This window comes from Eurytemora carolleeae, unplaced genomic scaffold (assembly GCF_000591075.1).
Source record: "Eurytemora carolleeae unplaced genomic scaffold, Eaff_2.0 scaffold10, whole genome shotgun sequence".
Lineage (NCBI taxonomy): Eukaryota > Metazoa > Arthropoda > Copepoda > Calanoida > Temoridae > Eurytemora > Eurytemora carolleeae.
The window spans coordinates 539,777-558,787 of record NW_019396179.1 but is presented as its reverse complement, the minus strand read 5'-3'; the positions used below and the strand labels follow the sequence as shown (position 1 = coordinate 558,787).

General features: G+C 32.3%; 2 protein-coding genes across 2 annotated transcripts; both read right to left on the bottom strand.

Moving 5' to 3' along the window:
- Positions 1-137: 137 nt before the first annotated feature.
- Positions 138-9,554, bottom strand: LOC111697359 (synaptotagmin-15). Its single transcript, XM_023467342.1, has 12 exons — positions 9,492-9,554; positions 8,552-8,645; positions 8,105-8,205; positions 6,833-6,930; positions 6,681-6,780; positions 6,047-6,094; positions 5,255-5,356; positions 4,239-4,361; positions 3,585-3,629; positions 1,845-1,943; positions 1,656-1,728; positions 138-997 (listed from the first exon to the last, which is right to left on the bottom strand). Exons 1-12 carry the CDS (start codon positions 9,543-9,545, stop codon positions 846-848), a joined length of 1,089 nt encoding a protein of 362 aa, XP_023323110.1. The 5' UTR covers positions 9,546-9,554; the 3' UTR covers positions 138-845.
- Positions 9,555-9,946: 392 nt separating this feature from the next.
- LOC111697338 (uncharacterized) lies at positions 9,947-17,845 on the bottom strand. Its single transcript, XM_023467306.1, has 9 exons — positions 17,717-17,845; positions 16,029-16,173; positions 14,270-14,311; positions 13,601-13,687; positions 12,498-12,568; positions 11,508-11,630; positions 10,923-11,000; positions 10,577-10,631; positions 9,947-9,976 (listed from the first exon to the last, which is right to left on the bottom strand). Exons 1-9 carry the CDS (start codon positions 17,782-17,784, stop codon positions 9,947-9,949), a joined length of 699 nt encoding a protein of 232 aa, XP_023323074.1. The 5' UTR covers positions 17,785-17,845.
- Positions 17,846-19,011: the final 1,166 nt, after the last annotated feature.

Genomic DNA, 19,011 nt, shown 5'->3' with positions numbered 1-19,011 from the left:
AATATAAGGAAGACGATTTTTCCGACTCAAATGCCGTAGCCTTTTCTCTAGATGTATGTATACTCAAGATCCATTTCCGCCATGAAGCCCACATGTAACCCCCGCTTCTTTCCCCTGAACCTTGCAGTTAATATCTTAATTTTAAACAATAGGTAAAATTGTAATTAGAAATTATGTAATGCAAATGGAAATGTAAAGATAATTTTTTATAGAGTAGTATGTCTGAGTGAAGATATTGTAAGTGCAGCTCCAAGGTAGAAACAGTTTTACATACTTTCAGAGTAATTTTCTGTTTTGAGCACTTAAAATACTCACTTTTGATGCTTATTTCTATTAACAAAATTATCAGCCCCCCTGCACCCCCCCTCGCTCGGTACTATACCTTACATTATTCAGACTTTGACCCCCACTTTTTAAAAAGCTGGATCCGCCCTTGAGAGCACTGATGCATCTGTTCTTGTTTACAAACACCGCCCAGAGAGAACTGGTTTCAATATGTACGCAGAGGATACGCAACAGCAATTAACCTTGGTTGTGTACATCTGAAGTAAGCTTTACCTCTTCGTTTCTATAAAATCAAGTGACTATTTCCCAAGAAGCAACTTCCCAAACGTGCAATTTCCCAAGTGGCAACCCCACAAAGGTTAGGTTAGGCCCTCAGAGGCGCCAACGCTGCGACTACGATGTGAAGGAGCCAAACGCTGCTTCTAGAAAGGCTTTGGGGCCGAAATCTGCGTGAAAGTTGCCACTTGGGAAATTGCACAGTTGCATGCTGTGTGACAAGTTAAAAATACTCCGGAGAGAATGCCGTCTGGGGAATGCCTTTGAAAAAATACCTATTACGTTTATACGCTACTGCTAACGGTGGTGGGTTTTGACAGTTCATGCCAGATAAAGATTTGTTCTTTAGGGCTTCCAAGGGCGAGCTCCCATTGGCTGAGTCCTGAACCACGTGCAAACATCTTTGGACCAATGATAATTTGTCCCAGAATGCGCTCTACATAAAAGAAAGAAATTTAGTTTTTACCCCATACTCTGATTTCTTAATCCTTACATCTTTGCAACCCAATGTCGTAGACCTTAGATATAATATATTTAAAAATATGAATTCCTTTAGGTTAAATAGTATAATTTCAAAATATTGAAGGTTTAAACCATCGGGTTGCAAAGATACAGGGATTACAAATTTAGAATTTTTGCCTCAGACTCAATTCCTAACTCCTTGTGATTCAATCTTCATTTGATCATTATTTAGAATATAGCTGTAAAATTGTAAACGTAAGAATTACAAAAAGAAATAATAATGAAATTTCACTTTTTAATTTCAAGGCACAGGTAAGCGCAATTTTAACCCTAAACAGGCTGGCGAGGCGTTTGGCGCCCCCCCCCCCCAGACTATACATAGATTCAAACCCCCTAGCCTTTATAGGGGTAAGTGACCCTATATGGTTATGCCCGATTCACAATGGTATCCTGAAAAGATTTGTCTGATCAAGAAATATCAATTTTAACAATTTACTCCACATTATTTATAATGGTTTCAATTGGACACTGTTGAGAATCTTTGCATTTTGAGGCACTTGAATTTACGCTTACAGTCCCTTTAACTATTACAAATAACACAATTTTAATTTTTATGATTTTTAAAAAATTACCTCTTTTAAATGATCGTTTGCTTATTTTCAGATGCACGAAAATGGAGGTGCATTGAAGATTGCTATTCTCCACCTTGAAAAATAAAATAAAAACGTGTTTTTTTTTTTGATTCAAATCATTTTTAACAAGAGAAAACTATAATTAATTAAATATTGTGAAACCTATATTATATTGTATTTTATAAATACCTTAAAATCAAATCTTTGGTCAAAAGACGGACTGTTACTTTTCTTTGAAAGGTCTGACTTTTTGGACTTCACAACTTTCAAGTTTTGGGTGAGGGAAACCTATAAATATCAACATTTAAGTCTCCACACTAGAAGGAGATAATTTATATGATCATAGATAAATTAAAAATACAGATAGTAGACTAGAAGTCGTCTCTTAAAGTGTTTTATTTGTATTGTTACATTTTTTGTGCATTTGATTAACTGTCCAGTTTTACCTTAAAAGTCTATTTGTACAACTTGCTAGTGCTGTCAGTAAGTCAATCCGGTACAATCCGGTACTTTATATCCTGTACATCAAATCCGGTACTTTAAATCCGGTACTTCATATCTGGTACATCAAATCCGGTACTTTAAATCCGTACTTCATATCCGGTACATCAAATCCGGTACTTCATATCCGGTACATCAAATCCGGTACTTTAAATCCGGAACTTCATATCCGGTACATCAAATCCGGTACTTTAAATCCGGTACTTCATATCCGGTACATCAAATCCGGCACATCAAATCTGGTACATCAAATCCGGTACTTTAAATCCGGTACATCAAATCCGGCACATCAAATCTGGTACATCAAATCCGGTACTTTAAATCCGGTTCTTCATATCTGGTACATCAAATCCGGTACTTTAAATCCGGAACATCAAATTCGGTACTTCAAATCTGGTATTTCAAAACCGGTACTTTTAATCTGGTACTTCAAAACCGGTACTTTAAATCCGGTACTTCAAATTCGGTACTTCAAATTCGGTACTTCAAATTTGGTACTTCAAATTCGGTACTTCAATTTCGGTACTTCAAATTCGGTACTTCAAAACCGGTACTTCAAAACTGGTACTTTAAAACGGGTACTTCAAATTCGGTACTTCAATTTCGGTACTTCAAATCTGGTACTTCAAATCTGGTACTTGAAATGCGGTACATCAAATCCGGTACATCAAATCAGCTATAGATTGAAGACAGGCAGGTTTTTAAATTATTGGTTATTGATTATTTAAATTAGCATAATAAGCTGGCCGATTCAGTATCAATTTGCATCGGATAACTTGAAAGTTAAGTTGAAAATTGGAATTTTTATTACTTTTTCTAAATTTACGTTTATTAATAGAACTTAACTATTCATCTCAAATTTCAAAATAATACATTATTTGTTAGGTAGGATTATGTAAGGGACAAAATTGTCCGTTATGTAGAAAATTTTACGTCATTAAATTTCTCAGTTTTTTATTTTTAATTTTTAATCTTTTCTTCCGCTTAATAATAGACTTGTTATAACTTTTGCAAATTAAGAATACAGTTTTTGACACAACCTCTAAATTTCAAATCTCCAACTCTTTGCATAATAATATCATAGACCTTAGATATTTCAAACTATTCATTATGTTAGATCTAATAATCAAAGCTTGATATGCAAATGTTAACAACATCAGGTTTCAAAGATTCAAGGGTAACACTATGTTGATTTTTGCAATTTTAATCTTTGTTTTATTGCGACATTGCAATCTTAGGGATGCCATGTAAAATTGAATCATTGTTTTATGATTGCAATGAAAAAATCAGAAATTTAAATCTTAAATTTTGCTTACAAATTTGAAAATTACACATCATTTGCCCAATGAGGTGATAAAAAGTATTTTTTTGCGGCGTTATCTATAGTTAATTCAAGGGCCGGGTATATGAATATAAAACAAATATAACCTTTACATAGGTGTCCAAGGGTTCATCTTCTTCGTCCTTGATTCCCTAAAGTTTAAAACTTTATTTATAATTTCAGTTTTAACAATTAGATTAAAATGTAACGATTCCCCAAATAACTTGTTTTCATTGCCAAACCTTGATGTGTTTTCATGAACGAAAATATTGGGTATTTCAATTTCAAGCGGTAATTATGACTACTTACCCTCTTTTAGTAGTCATCATTTTAAGAAATGGAATTTTTATAGAGTATTTTTAGATAAATGAATAATCTCTTTACAGGAATATAAACCCAATTTAAAGTAGACTTATTTATTTATTCATGCCTTGAACCCTGATTAACACAAGTGTAAGCATGCAAGAATGAATTATAAGATATTAAACTGTGTCCGAATTTAATGAATTTGAGCTGATTCTAAAATCCGCCAAAAACCGGTTTTGATTTGGCACCGGCTCAAATCTGAAACATTTAACACAATTTTAAGTGGAACCATATATGAGCCGCGTCTCAAATTTTTTAAATTCGGCCTCGGATTTTTCTATACTCGCAAATATTTTTTTCTGTGGAGTTACTTAAAGTAACGTTACTTCTACCCATTAAATAATATTCTAAAATGTTAGTGCATTGTGTACTATATCAATGAAAAGATATCGAACCTGACACTGAAAAACAGCTAGCGTTAATCTCTCAAGATCTGGGTTGTACGCCAGGGATGTTCTTAGTTTTATCCCTCCACCCAGCTCAACTGGTTTAGTTGAAAACATATCCACTCTTAAACACTAAACAATAAATTGTTAGTGTAACATACAGGGTGTTCCAAAAACATGGGAATTCAGTGACGAATTCGACATAGTCTTTGTTATGAATTAGCATTGTAATACCTAATTTCAAAAGCCATAATATTATGATGTCTGCTAGAGTTTATTTTATGAGAAGGGTAAACGACTGCAAAGATGTGTCTAAATGTCTCCGCAAGATGAACAGTGAAGACGGACAAGTTTACTCTGTTTGTATACTGCTACTGTATGCAGTCAAAACATAAACAAACAAAATGTAAACATAGCAGACGAAACTCTTACAGATTAAAGATTTCTCAGTAGGTATCACTATACTAAATCAAAGAATTATTTAAAAAGACGACATCGAATTCGTCACTGAATTCACATGTTTATTAGGACACACTGTAGTAAATAAAAGAATAGTATGCATTTCTCAATGAATAAGTATTATTTAAATTTAAAATTTAATTATCTTAAATAATGTTTCAATAATTCAACTCTTGTTCAACATTACAATAAAGCACTCAACTTAATAAATGAAAAATAATTTTCAAATGAAAACAGTACTTTTGGCTTTTATAATTATCAATAATATAAGTTTTTTTCTAATTCGTAAATTGCCTTATCGAAAATGGAAACTGTTACTTTTAGGGACAATTTTGTTTATCGTCTATCATTTTAAAAATCGGTGATGGTAGAGTAAAAAAATTGATGTTAGTTCCACATTTTTTGAAAATATATTTCGGTCTGGAATGACCCTCGTCAGTTCTATGGATATAATAACCATCAAAATAAACAAACAAAAAAGATTATTCAAAATAAAATTTGGGCTGACAAATGGACATAAGGGAAACGAATCAAATTTGTTGATGCTATTGTGTAAGAAAACTTACTGTCATACTGAAAGATTCTGTCAATTCGTCTATTTCTATTTCTGCCAGCTTCTTCTGGAACCAGTAGCATGGTTTTCCCTTTTTATCTCCTCGCGATTTCATCTAATTATAGGTTGAATAAAACACATGCTGTAGATTGTAAAATGCTTTGAATTTTCAGAAAATACGCAATTTATATGTTTTTTATTCAGAGCCCACGATTCTCTATTTAATTTAAAAGTGCTCACTGTGGATATGGAGATCAAGTATAGAACCGAATAAAACTAATCTCTTTTTTTGTATTTAAACAGTAGATAATTAGTTTACATATTTTAAATATTTAATCGAAAGTTGTCTTAGAGAAAAAGACAAGGAACTTAGTTTCCAAACGCACGCTGCCTACTATTTTTAACCTCAATTTCGAAATATTATTTAAATATCATGTGTATTTCTTAGTCAGGAATTTTGATTGCTTGAACATTTTTAAATTTCAAAGATACAATGAGAACTTAACAACTGTGGAAAAGGAAGACGATATTAAACCAATACTTTAATGTATTTGATGTTATTTATCACAAAGCAAAAAGTTTTCCTAGAAAGTAATTATAATGACATACTGAGTGAAATGGGTCTATTTACAGTACTTAATTGATGTGTCTTATGTTTATTAAACTATTTTAGGTCATCACTTGAGTTTAAACATCGTCTTCTATTTTAGAGTTTTCATGTTCTTACTGTATTTATAATGTATAATTATATTCACAATTTTGGGGATTCATTTCAACCTTATTCTCAAACTTATGTTAATTTTACCTCTACTTCTCCGTCCAGTGTTCTGTTAGCAAGATCAGATTTATTCACCTTCAAAATTCAAAGTTAGAAATAAAAATAAAATTCCATAAAAAAACATTGAAATTTAGTGCTAGGTTAAAAATAAACATTTTGTATCCATAAAATTACTTAGATGTTGCTCATTAAAATAGAAAAATGAAACAATTTTAAAAGTTTTTAAATATCGAATATTCATAAACACAAATAAAAAAATATTCTACATCTAAAGTTTTAACTTAACAATGATTTATTTTTTTGGAGAAAAAAAACCCGCGGTAGCGGTTGAACGAGCGTATGTGACATATAAGTTTAGACTCTTTTCAGTTTAGAATAAGAAATGAAAATAAATTCTTCAATTCTTCTCATAAAGGAATCAGGTTTTCACCACAAACCTCAACCAATAGAAACATATACGTTTTAAAAAGTAAAAATTAAACTTTTTTTCCAAATTTTTTTGTCTTCAACCACTGTAAACAATCATTTTTATATTCAAAAACGTGAAACACAGCAGTTAAGGGCAAACATTTACATAAATAATATGATTTCAGTATGATTGTTTGATTAGAGATAAAAATGAATGCTCCATGTCTAAAAATATATTTGTTTTGAAACCTACATGAAACTGAAAGTTTTCTTTAAAAAGCAGAGCAGAGTCCTCTGTAAACAGCAACTGTTTAGATGTGAGGCAACGTCTGTCATCAGGAAGAAGTTTTAATCTAAAAAAATCATTTAAAATTTTGCAAAATTGTTTAAATATTTGCTCTTTACCTTACACTTGCTTTGGAACCCTGTAAAGATGTTTTCTTGAAGCACTTAATTTTGTTTAAAAATATGTCCAGATTTTCAGTTTCAACGCTGTATTTCATCTAAAAATAATAGTTTTTTGAAAGGTTTCTTCGATCTTATAATCCCTTTTTGAGAAATTATTTAAATGTCCAACAGTGAGAGAGAAGTGTAATTCTTTGGAGAATTCTTGAACTTCTTAATATAACCTGCCCTGGTGCTCTTTAACTTGACATTAACCTGCCCTGGTGGTCCTTATCTTGATATTAACCTGCCCTGGTGCTCTTTAACTTGACATTAACCTGCCCTGGTGGTCCTTATCTTGATATTAACCTGCCCTGGTGGTCTTTACCTTGATATTAACCTGCCCTGGTGGTCCTTACCTTGACATTAACCTGTCCTGGGGGTCCTTATCTTGATATTAACCTGTCCTGGTGGTCCTTATCTTGATATTAACCTGTCCTGGCGGTCCTTACCTTGTATATAAGCCCGTCTTAAAGGTCCTTACATAGATACAAACCCTTTCTAGAGGTCTTTACCTTGATATTAATTTGTCCTGGAGGTCCTTACCTTGGTATAAACTCGTCATGGATATCCCTCCCTTGATATAAACCCCTCCTGGAGGCCCTTAGCTTGATATAAACCCTTCCTAGGGGGTCCTTACCTATATATAAACCCCTTCTGGAGGTCCTTAGCTTGATAAAAATCCGTCATGGCAATCCTTACCTTGATATAAACCCGTCCTGGCGGTCCTTGCCATTATATAAACCCGTCCTGGAGGTTCTCACCTTGACATAAACCCGTCATGGAGGTCTCTATCTTGATATAAACCCGTCCTGGAGGTCCTTAACTTGGTATAAACCCTTCCTAGAGGTCCTTAACTAGATATAAACCCGTCCTGGAGGTTCTTACCTTTATATAAACAGGTCCTTTAGGTCTTTACCTTGCTGTAAACCCGTCCTTAAGGTCCTTCTGGATATAAGCCCGTCCAGGCAGCCCTTACCTTGACATAACCCTGCCCTGGAGGTCCTTACCTTTATATAAACCGACATGGCAATCCTTACTTTGATATAACCCGTCCTTGTGGTCCTTACCTTAACATAAACCCGTCCTGGAGGTTTTTACCTTGATATAAACCCGTCCTGGGGATTATTACCGTGTTATATTGATATTAACCCGTCCTGGGAGTACTTACCTTGTTATAAACCCGTCCTGGGAGTACTTACCTTGATATAAACCCGTCCTGGGAGTACTTACCTTGATATAAACCCGTCCTGGAGGTCCTTCCTCCGTCCCAAAGAACTCCTGGGAATCTAAACTCACAGACCTGTACAAGGACGGGTTCAGCTCACCCAGCTCTAAATAATAAAAAATAATTTTTTATTGGAATACCACTGAAAACACCTCAGAAAGTTTAATATGGACATTGGTAAGGTACATTCAGTTCGTAATGTCATGAAACCCTCTTTTAAAAGAGCTGGGCCTGTTCATGAATTATAGCTTGAAGAGTGTTTGATTTAAAATATGTTCTCCATTGTTTTTGAATCAGTTTAAAGAAAAAAAAACAATTTCAGAAAAAAAAACAATGAAACTCTTATTCATTCTAAATCGGACAACGCGATTTTAAGGGTAAAGTTGTGAATCGGACATGACATAACTTGAGAATCGCTGAAACTAACGTCTATACAGTCCTTTTAAAATTACCTCTTCTCTGTGGAATAGAGTCAGATCTAGAAACTAGTCTAGGGCTTTGTCTTGGACTGCTTTGCATACCAATGCTACTTGATTTGGAAATATCCTGAAGCAAAGAAACTAAACGTTTTTCTCAAATTTTTAATTTGAAATATCAAAGGTCCACGAGATCTCGTTGCAAATACATAAATTGCTTTAGACGTGTATGGTTCCTTTTGGCTTTACTATGGAAAAAATAAATATCAAATAAAATATATCAATACATTCGAACATAATAAAATTAATCAATACATGAACATAATAAAATTAATCAATACATGAACATAATAAAATTAATCAATACATGAACATAATAAAATATATCAATGCATGAACATAATAAAATATATCAATACGTGAACATAATAAAATATATCAATACATGAACATAATAAAATTAATCAATGAACATAACAAAGTTAATCAATACATGATGAATATAATAAAATAAATCAATACGTGAACATAATAAAATATATCAATACGTGTACATAATAAAATATATCAATACATGAACATAATAAAATATATCAATACATGAACATAATAAAATTAATCAATGAACATAACAAAGTTAATCAATACATGATGAATATAATAAAATATATCAATACATGTTCATAATAAAATATATCAATACATGTACATAATAAAATTAATCAATACATGAACATAATGAATTAAATCAAAACATGAACATAATAAAATTAATCAATACATGAACATAATAAAATATATCAATACATGTTCATAATAAAATTAATCAATACATGAACATAATAAAATTAATCAATACATGTACATAATGAATTAAATCAATACATGAACATTACTAGATAAGCTTGGAGATTATATACCTGGAAGTTAAAGGAGAACAAAGATCCATTATTAGATAGGTTTGGAGATTATATACCTGGAAGTTAAAGGAGAACAAAGATCCATTATTAGATAGGTTTGGAGATTGCATCTGTTTAAACCTGGAGCCACAGATAATAAAACAACAAATTAGCATTTACAGATTTTTAACATCATTAAGTATCGCGAATAATTAAGATTTGAGACATTACAATTCCAGAACAATTACTTGAACTCTTGAAACTTATTTTCTACATGTTTCTGCATGTTTATGTTTTCAATGAAAATATATCCAACAATCGGAATTTTTGTTTAGATATTGTTTATCCTGAACGTTTGATTTCGAAATCCAGTGCATGGGCACTTTTAAACATTAGGTCAATGCTTGATACATTAATTTAAGGTAACCCTGGAGAGTAAACCATTACAAGATATTAGAGAGGAATTGAATTAATCCATTAGATGTATAGATAAAAGCCTGTTCTCACTTCTGAACTGTGCACTTATGTATTGTCAATCCTTGATAGTTGATCCTTTGTTAATCTGAAATTAATTTAATCTTTATTTAATATCCCGAAGTGAAAATGTAACCTGAAGTGAACACTGAAATACAAAGATTAAGCAGCTTAAACTTAAAGTTCCCACAGTGGATATCGAGGTCACAAACACAAAAGTTCTCAGTTCTTATATCAAATTACGAATCAACGGTTCCTTGTGAATCTATGAAGTTCTTGTTAACAACAATTCTATGCTTGTAGTCTCGTAGATAATTCTCCATATTGGTTCTCTGTAAAGCTAGTAACTATTCATTGCTAATTCACAGGAAATTTCTAAAGGAATTTCTGAGAAACTTTGCGAAAATTTCTCGGCACCCAGTTTTGAGAATATACTCTACTGGTGCCAAGATTAGAAGTGTATACCTTTTTGTATTTTTGTAGGTGAATTTATTTTTGTCTCCAGTAAGTGTTTATAAGAGACAAAATCAGCATATCCCTTTGAGCTGTTTTATTTAGCAAGAAAAAAAAAGAATGCTCGTATACTCAAATACTCTAATCCTTGTCTCTATGGATTAGGTGCGGTCGGGAGCAATCAGTCTTTAATGAATAATATGCAGAAATAACAAGTTATTACTTAACTTTTTACCTCCTCTCGATCAACAATACTTAACCCTTGGTAAAGAAAAATTTCCATAACTTCCCTGTAAAGTTGTTGTAAATAATTATTAATGCATTTTTATCAACATAACCGACCTATGATTCGTAAATCAGAGGAACGTTAAGTTACTTTACTTTCCTTGGGACGGATAGATAAAATAACGACCCGATCTACGAAGTTTAAGTTAGAAAAATCGCGAATTTTCGTCTGAAAAGACAATTAATTTCGGTACAACTACTTTTCAGTAAGAAAGCATTCGAAAAATTGGTTTTTGGAACCCTTGGTAAAGAAAAATTCAAAGGATTTTCTGTAATTAATGTTAAATTGTCTGTGCCTGGAATCCGGGGAGAGCATGGATGACGAGGTAGCACTGAAAGGAGATGATGAAGCTGGAGATAATATTCTGGAGTTCCTGAAGGAAAGAGATAGGCGTGTTCGGTGTTTTTTCATTTCGCTAGCTCATAATTCGTTCGTTCATAATTCCTTATTTTTTTTCAATCGTTCAAAATAAAATTGATTTTGTGAGTAATAAACCTAATTGTTCATTTTCCATTTATATTATATTATATTTTTCAGATTAAAAAATGCTTTTACCGTTAACAAAAAAATGTATCAAAAGCAAAGGTAATTTTACTGCCAGGGGCGGCTTAATGGGTGATATTAGGGGCATAGAGAACAGGCACCTTCTTATACTTAAATTTTGAATTTGAAATTTTTGCCAACAGTGAGGATAACAAATTTCGCGCAATAGTTCAATTTTTTCCCCATCTCCTGTAAAATATCGTTAGCTGCCCCTGTAATAAACGAAAAAAAAGGAAAAACGAAATTAATTTCTAAACTAAACAAAGCGAAAAATAATGAACGACATGGAAGAATGAACACAGAAATAAAATTAAGGTTAATGTGCCCGTCTCTATACCTAGAAGAGGAGGAGGGAGACTTCAAGTTAATCATTGAGGGGGAAGCATTCTTTCTAAACTCTCGTATAGCTGGGGAGTGACAAGGAGATATGAAGGGGGAGAGATGGTGGTTCATCGAGGACCTAGAGTATACGGGTTAAATCTATATACTAGCTTGTTGTGTAGGTGTTTGTTTGTAACGATAAACGTCAAAACGGCTGAGCCAATCGGTCTCACAAGACCATTGGGAAGGCTTATGGATGCTCAGAATTACAAAAAATAGACTTCAAATTTTTGAAAATTCAGAAAAAATTTTAAATCCCCAAAAATTTAATTTTTGTTTTATCAAAGAGAAAATTTTGGTAGAATAAAAAGTTTAAATAGATGATGCGCAGGAAGCGCCCAAAAAGCCTGGAAATAAATATTTTATCAGTATAATTTTTTTTTTAACCCTGAAGTTACTATATAACTTTTGCATAGGAAATAAGTTTTTACAAAAAAAAATAGTTTTCTAATGCCTAAATTTTTGCGACCTGATGGTTCAAACCTTAAAAGTTTCTTTGTGGTTTCACTACAAAAGTAAGGTGCGCAATTTTAGTGCCGTAAAACATATATAAATTATGAGGATTTAACAATAAACACTTTTAAACCCAAATAATTCCAATTTCATCACATTATTGATCAGATACAGGTCACGTTGTGAACCGGGCAAAGGCATCCTTTAATGTAAATTAAAATTTTGATTAAAGGGTATGACCGGCTATGTAAGGTGGTTAAACTGAGTATGCAGTGCTGTGGAAAGCTTCTTTCGGATTTATTTGAGACACCCCCAAAGAGTAGGAGTTTTGGACGTCGAAATTGCGCTTAAACTCAGGATTTACAGATCTTTAAAAAGTTTGATATGTCTCAAATGAATTTGAAAGAAGTTTTTCACAACACTGTATACTCGGTTCAACTACCTTACATTGCCGGTCTTTCCTTTTAAAGTTCCTTTTATGTTTTAACCTTACCTAGAGGAAGGTCGGGAGCTGAATCTTTCATCAAGGAGAGAAGAGGGAGAGGTAGAGTGCTCTGCACCCTCCTAGAATACAAGGATAGAAGAGGGAGAGGTAGAGTGCTCTGCACCCTCCTAGAATACAAGGATAGAGGAGGGAGAGGTGGAGTGCTCTGCACTCTCCTAGAATACAAGGATAGAACAAGGAGAGGTAGAGTGCTCTGCACCCTCCCAGAATACAAGGATAGAAGAGGGAGAGGTGGAGTGCTCTGCACCCTCCTAGAATACAAGGATAGAGGAGGGAGAGGTGGAGTGCTCTGCACCCTCCTAGAATACAAGGATAGAACAAGGAGAGGTTGAGTGCTCTGCACCCTCCCAGAATACAAGGATAGAAGAGGGAAAGGTAGAGTGCTCTGCACCCTCCTAGAATACAAGGATAGAAGATGGAGAGGTGGAGTGCTCTGCACCCTCCTAGAATACAAGGTTAGAAGAGGGAGAGGTAGAGTGCTCTGCACCCTCCTAGAATACAAGGATAGAAGAGGGAGAGGTAGAGTGCTCTTTATTGACTCTTTTTTAATGAAATGAGATTTTGCTACAAACTCAAATTGTCTGATTTCTTTATCTTTGCAAAACCTGATGGTGTAAACCATTGATATTACAAATTTAGATATTTCAATTCAACAGAATTCATCTCAAAGATTTCAGACAGTAGGTTGCAAAAATATAGGGATTAGAAAATCAGAGTTTATGGCAAAGACTCTTGTCCTTTGGTTTAATTATGGAGATCACATAAAAAATTTAATTTACCTATGTTCTTAGAAGCGAAAAATAGGAAAAGCAAGAATTACCAAAATTTTCATATTTTTGTAATAAAAGAGCATTTTGAATTTTCTGCATAACGTTTAATTCAAGAATTTATTTAAAACTACTACAGCTGAAAAACTGCATTATTACTAATAACAAGTTTTAAGTATGGATACATATCAATATTTATATCAGAAATCATATTTATTTCCGAATAAAAGCATTTTCATCCATTTTAAATCTTTTAATGTCTTTGATAATAATATTTCAGTTTTTTTTTTTCTCTAAAGTTTGTTTAATATTCCAAACACTCACCTTTTGATAATCCATATACCGATTACTGAATAATTTAGCGAACATAGGAGATGTAGGGGTGGATGGACGAGATAGTTTTAGACTTCCCTAAATTTTAGTTTTTTTAATAATTGTTTAAAATATGTGATTTAATGATTTAATAGTTTATGCATAGTAAGATGGATTAATGAATAACTGAATAAATGAATAAATGAATAAATGAATAAATGAATAAATGAATAAATGAATAAATGAATAAATGAATAAATGAATAAATGAATAAATAAATAAATGAATAAATGAATAAATGAATAAATGAATAAATAAATAAATGAATTAATGAAAATGAACATGAAAAAATTAATAAATAAGTGGCAACTATGCTCAATACATAGTCAGAATCAAATTTAAGGGACAAGAAGGTGTCCCAATTCTCTTTTCATTATTTGTGTCCCAAATTGTTAATGGGGAGGCGGACGTACACCTCTCCCCACTTTTCTCTTTAAACGACAATTATTTGACCCTATTCTGAATGGGGCTGTTTTGGAATAAAAAAGATTGCGGGTGTGGGGGGGGAGGTTATTTTTCACGAAAACGAAAAAAAGAAGTAATCCCTCCCCTACTCCTCTCTTAATCGTTATAGGGTTATTTAACATGCATCCTGGCTCATATGTGCAATTATGTTTTCACCTTATGAGAGAAAGTTGGAGAAGGAATCCTAGACGGAATATCCTGAAAAAAAATATATTTTAGTTAAATTACCTCTTAGAGGGTAACTGAATTATCCTTCGTTGAATAGCAACCCTCCTTGTACAGGATAGTAAAAATATGCGGTTCTAGAAGGGAAACTATTGCTCCCTCGCTGGAAAAAGAAAATAACTTGAAGTACAAGAAGTGATTACCCATAGTCAATGAAGGTAGACAAAATATTCAGCGCTGAGGCTGCAATTACAATTAAGCAAAACAAAAAAGTAGAGGGGTACATCTATACAGTGAAAGGGTGATCCTAAACTGTCTTATAATGGCGCAAAAACTCGTAAACATTTTTTCAAAAGTAAATGGACGGGCAAAGGGAGGCAAGAAAAAGAGAAACTGCTGACGCGTAGATGGAGAAAGGAGAAAACAGATTTGAAATTATTAACTTTGCCGATCGTACCATTTTATTTTACAAAAATTATAAATGATAAATTGTATATTTTAGTAAAATTTTACATAGATCTTCAGAGACATCGAAATAATTTATAAAATGTCGTTTTCTAAACCTACGGATAATAATTTTTGAGATGGGAGCATTCGGTTTATTTTTTTTATTTCTTTAGTTCATCGTTTTTTAACGACCCATTCGTTTGATTTCGTTCGCTTTCTCACTGGACGATCGTTCAGTAAAAATACTTCGTTCAGTAAAACTGTTATTCAATATAATAAAATCATCCTTTTTATTAAAAATCGTTCGTTAAGTAAAAACTATTGTTTTATTAAAAGTTAGATCGCAAAAAGTTGTTAGTTTATTGAAAAAAAAAACAATATTTTTTAAAATATTTTCAGGAAAACCTTTTCGTGTAGTTAAAAAACTAAAGATTTTAAATGGTTAATTTTTAGTTTTTCAATTTTCTTACAGATAAACGTCATTCGTCAATCGTTTTTTTTCCTGAACGACACCATCAAGCAACAAAAATTTCTTTCATGCTAAAAAACAATGCCAATCTCTAGATGCAGATATTTTTTTTTAGTTGAATAATTAATATAAACCTTTTTAAGTTTTAATTGTAAACAAGCTTTTTTCATATTAAAAGTTTGAAAGTAATTGAAGAGAAGCTTTTTTATTTGACAGCTTCTAATTGTTTGCGTAACTTTGTGTATCCATGCTGTTTGAAAGTTTGATACAAATCAAAATTTAAAACAAAAGTCGTCTTCATTACATTGATAAAACTCAGTGCCTCCAAAGTTCTGGTTTAAACTGAATTTAAAACTATGGTTTTACACAAATTTTGTATTTTCTAACTATTTTTAAAAATAGTCTTTGGAATCTTAAGTTTTTTAATTAACTTAGTTTTTCAATTAAGGTAGTTTTTTAATTAACCCAACTGAGACAGGGTTTACTTTTGAAAAGACGAAAATGATATAATTGACCGGTTAAACTCATTTGATGCAACTTAAATCAGCACCTTCAAAAGTTACCACCTTAATACTCTTTATATAAATATTTTTACTGTGAGCATCTCCTTTTTGTATTTATTAAAAATAATAACAAAAAAGTTCCTTTGATTTAATAATACTTTTTTCTGTATGTTTAAAATTTAACCAAAATTCTGAGATTATGGAGACAGATTTTTGTGAATCTGAACAAACATGAATCTTCCCTGAGATTATGTCAGTTGCCTCAACAATTTTGGGCCCGATCTGTTTAGTCGTTCATAAACTAACAGACAAGCAAAGTATAAGATATTACCTGATACGGATCTAGCAGAGTAGAACTTTTTTGAATTCCATTTCCCCCCATATCATTATCAAAGGAGGGACCTTCCATTTGGAACTGGAATTTACTTCTGAGTGGACTGGGAGGTGGATTAAAGATTTTAACTCCGCAGGGACTTCTACAATTTATTTGTTATTCATCGACTCAGGTTAATACTTTAGAGTGTTTGTTTAGAAACCAAATTGTATCTGAGAAGATTTACAAATTTCAAAATTGTGTATTCTGAATATTTATTTTTCTTTTAGTTATAGGCGAAGTTTTTATATGCAAAATTCAAAAACGAACCAAAAACTATTGTTTCTTAACAATTGTTTCATTTGTAAATTTTTAATCATAGAATAGAAAGTTTGCACATTTTGCATTTAAATCAAAGCAAACTTATTCTTAAAATGGAACCTTCTAAAACTTTAAAAATTGTAAAAAAAAGCTATTGCAAGTTGAATGTCAAAGGTGTATGAAACCATGTTGCAAAGATATAGGAATGAAAACATTATTTTTTGGGTTGATTTTTATAAGAAGTTTTAGATATATATTTCAAAATATCACGTACGGAGCAAAAGGAACAATATTTTTGGCATAACTACTTTCAAGGAGTTCATAGTTTTATTTTAAAAAGGTTTAACAGCGCAATACCAATATTTAATAAATCCCAAATTACAATTTCTTATTTATATTAAAATCAGTTTAAAACGTAAAAAGCGGAATAAGATCCTGTGAAAAGATAAATAAATAAAAAAGAGAACGCTGCTCAGATTTTTTAGTGTCTGTCCTAGATGAACGATTTTTGGACCCCCCCCCCCCTCCTATCAATTCTGTACATGATTTCAGCTAAATTATTATTATTCATTTTTAATTATTTTAGGGTTAGGTTAGGTTAAGACACCTTCTGGGCCGAGCGCTGTGGCCACGGGTTAGGTTAGTTAAGACACTTTCTTGGCCGAGCGGTGCGGCTAGGACAGGCTAGGGGCCGAGCGCTGCGGCCACAGGTTAGGTTAAGTTAAGACACTTCTTGTCAGACCCATGTACAAAATTGATAGGAGGGGGGGGGGGGGTCCAAAAATCGTTCTCTAGGAATAAACCGTTTTTTTATTTTGACTTTGAACGCATAATCAGACTTTGTACCAAAATACAACCAAAAAACAACCAAAACACAATCAAAATACAATCAAAATTAACACTGTAGACCGTTAACGTAAAGTTGAGGGACCCCCCCCCATTTTACAGTAGCTTTTCCAATTCACAACGGTATCTTTTTAATATTTATATACGCTGGTCACGTGATTTCCATCTGTATCACGTGACAATGATACTGCACTGCCATTGGCTGAAGTTCTGGTGACGTAATACGTACTATATGTATTATGTAATTGACAATGACAATACCTGATTTACCCTTGAAACCAAAATCTGAGCAAAAGTGTTGAAAATAACATCGAATTTTATTTCGAAAATTTGTTAAATCAATTAATTTCTCCAATCTTTCTTATAAGCAAGAAATGAAAGTCACTTTTTCAAAGAAACTGCAAATGAAATAAACAGTTTTTATAACAAAAACATGTATATCTAATTCCTAATTAAACATAATTGAATCGAGCATTGTCATATTTGCATGAAGGGTCAATTGAAATCACGCTTATACAGTCCCTGAACCATTAGTTTACCTGGGCATTAAGGTTCTTCTAGAGTTCGGTGTAGTTGGAACACTGGATGACACCTCCCCTGTCGTCATATTTTTCAAACTTATTGATTTAGAAAAATCATCTTCTAGCCTTGTGTAGTTCCTAGTTTGTCCTAAACCTCAAGAATTACTTAGGATAGGAATTACTTATTAGAAAAACTAAAAACTGTAGTTGAGTTTTTACCACAAACTCTGATTTTCTAATCCATATAATCTTTGCAATACAACGTAACATACCTCTGATATATCATCTATGCAATACAACGTAACATACCTCTGATATATCATCTTTGCAATACAACGTAACATACCTCTGATATTTTAAGCAATGAATTTTGTTAATTCAAATAATATTTGGTTTCCACATGAAAGACAAACACACAAAAAATTGGTTTTTTTCTAATTTTTTTTTTGATTCTCGTCTCAATAATAATTCTTTCCTAAGTTTTCTCCATTCGCAAACTTGCCTGTTTTGGACAGTTCCTCATTTAGCATTGGTTCGCTTCTAGTAGAAGATGATTGCCGTGTTACAGTATTCCGTTTTAGTAGTTTAGGAGAGTTAAATATATTCCTAAAAAAATATAAATATGTAAAGGATGGGAGGGGGCTTATATTTTTCATGATGTACTCCGAAAAACGATCGTTTTTCAAAAACGATTTGTGACCGTTTTTTATACGATTGTTTTTTAAAAACGATCGCTTTTGAAAAAACTATCGTTTTTGAAAAAAAGATGTTATTGAAAATTATGTTAACGATCATAAACGAAACGACGAACTTTATAAAAACGGTCGTTTTTGGGAAAACGATCTTTTTTGAAAAAAACTACATGCAACTTTATTGAATGTCGTCTGACAGACATGAAGTTAAAAAGTTGTGGGGGAAGCTAAAACTTCTAGATATTTTCTTAAAAACTATTCAATGATAAGTACAAATTCCCTTCAGGCCGGTTTCCTCTGTCGTTAACGATCGTTAACGAAGAGTCGTCGTTAACGATAGTTAACGAAAAGACGATTTAAAAAAAAAACGATCGTTTCGTTTTTTGATTTTTCGTCGTCGTTTTCATAACGAAACGATCGTTTTTCAACAAAATGAAAACGTTAACATCCCTACAATTGTTGTTATTACTTGTCTTTCTAGATTTTTAATTCAATTTATTGAGCACGAGACAAAAGACTAAAGTAAACGAAACAGGTACAAAAATGGTAGTCTACATTTTGAAAAATCTGTGTTTCAAGAAATATGCTATTCATTTTCAAAATACGTATCTCCGTATAAAA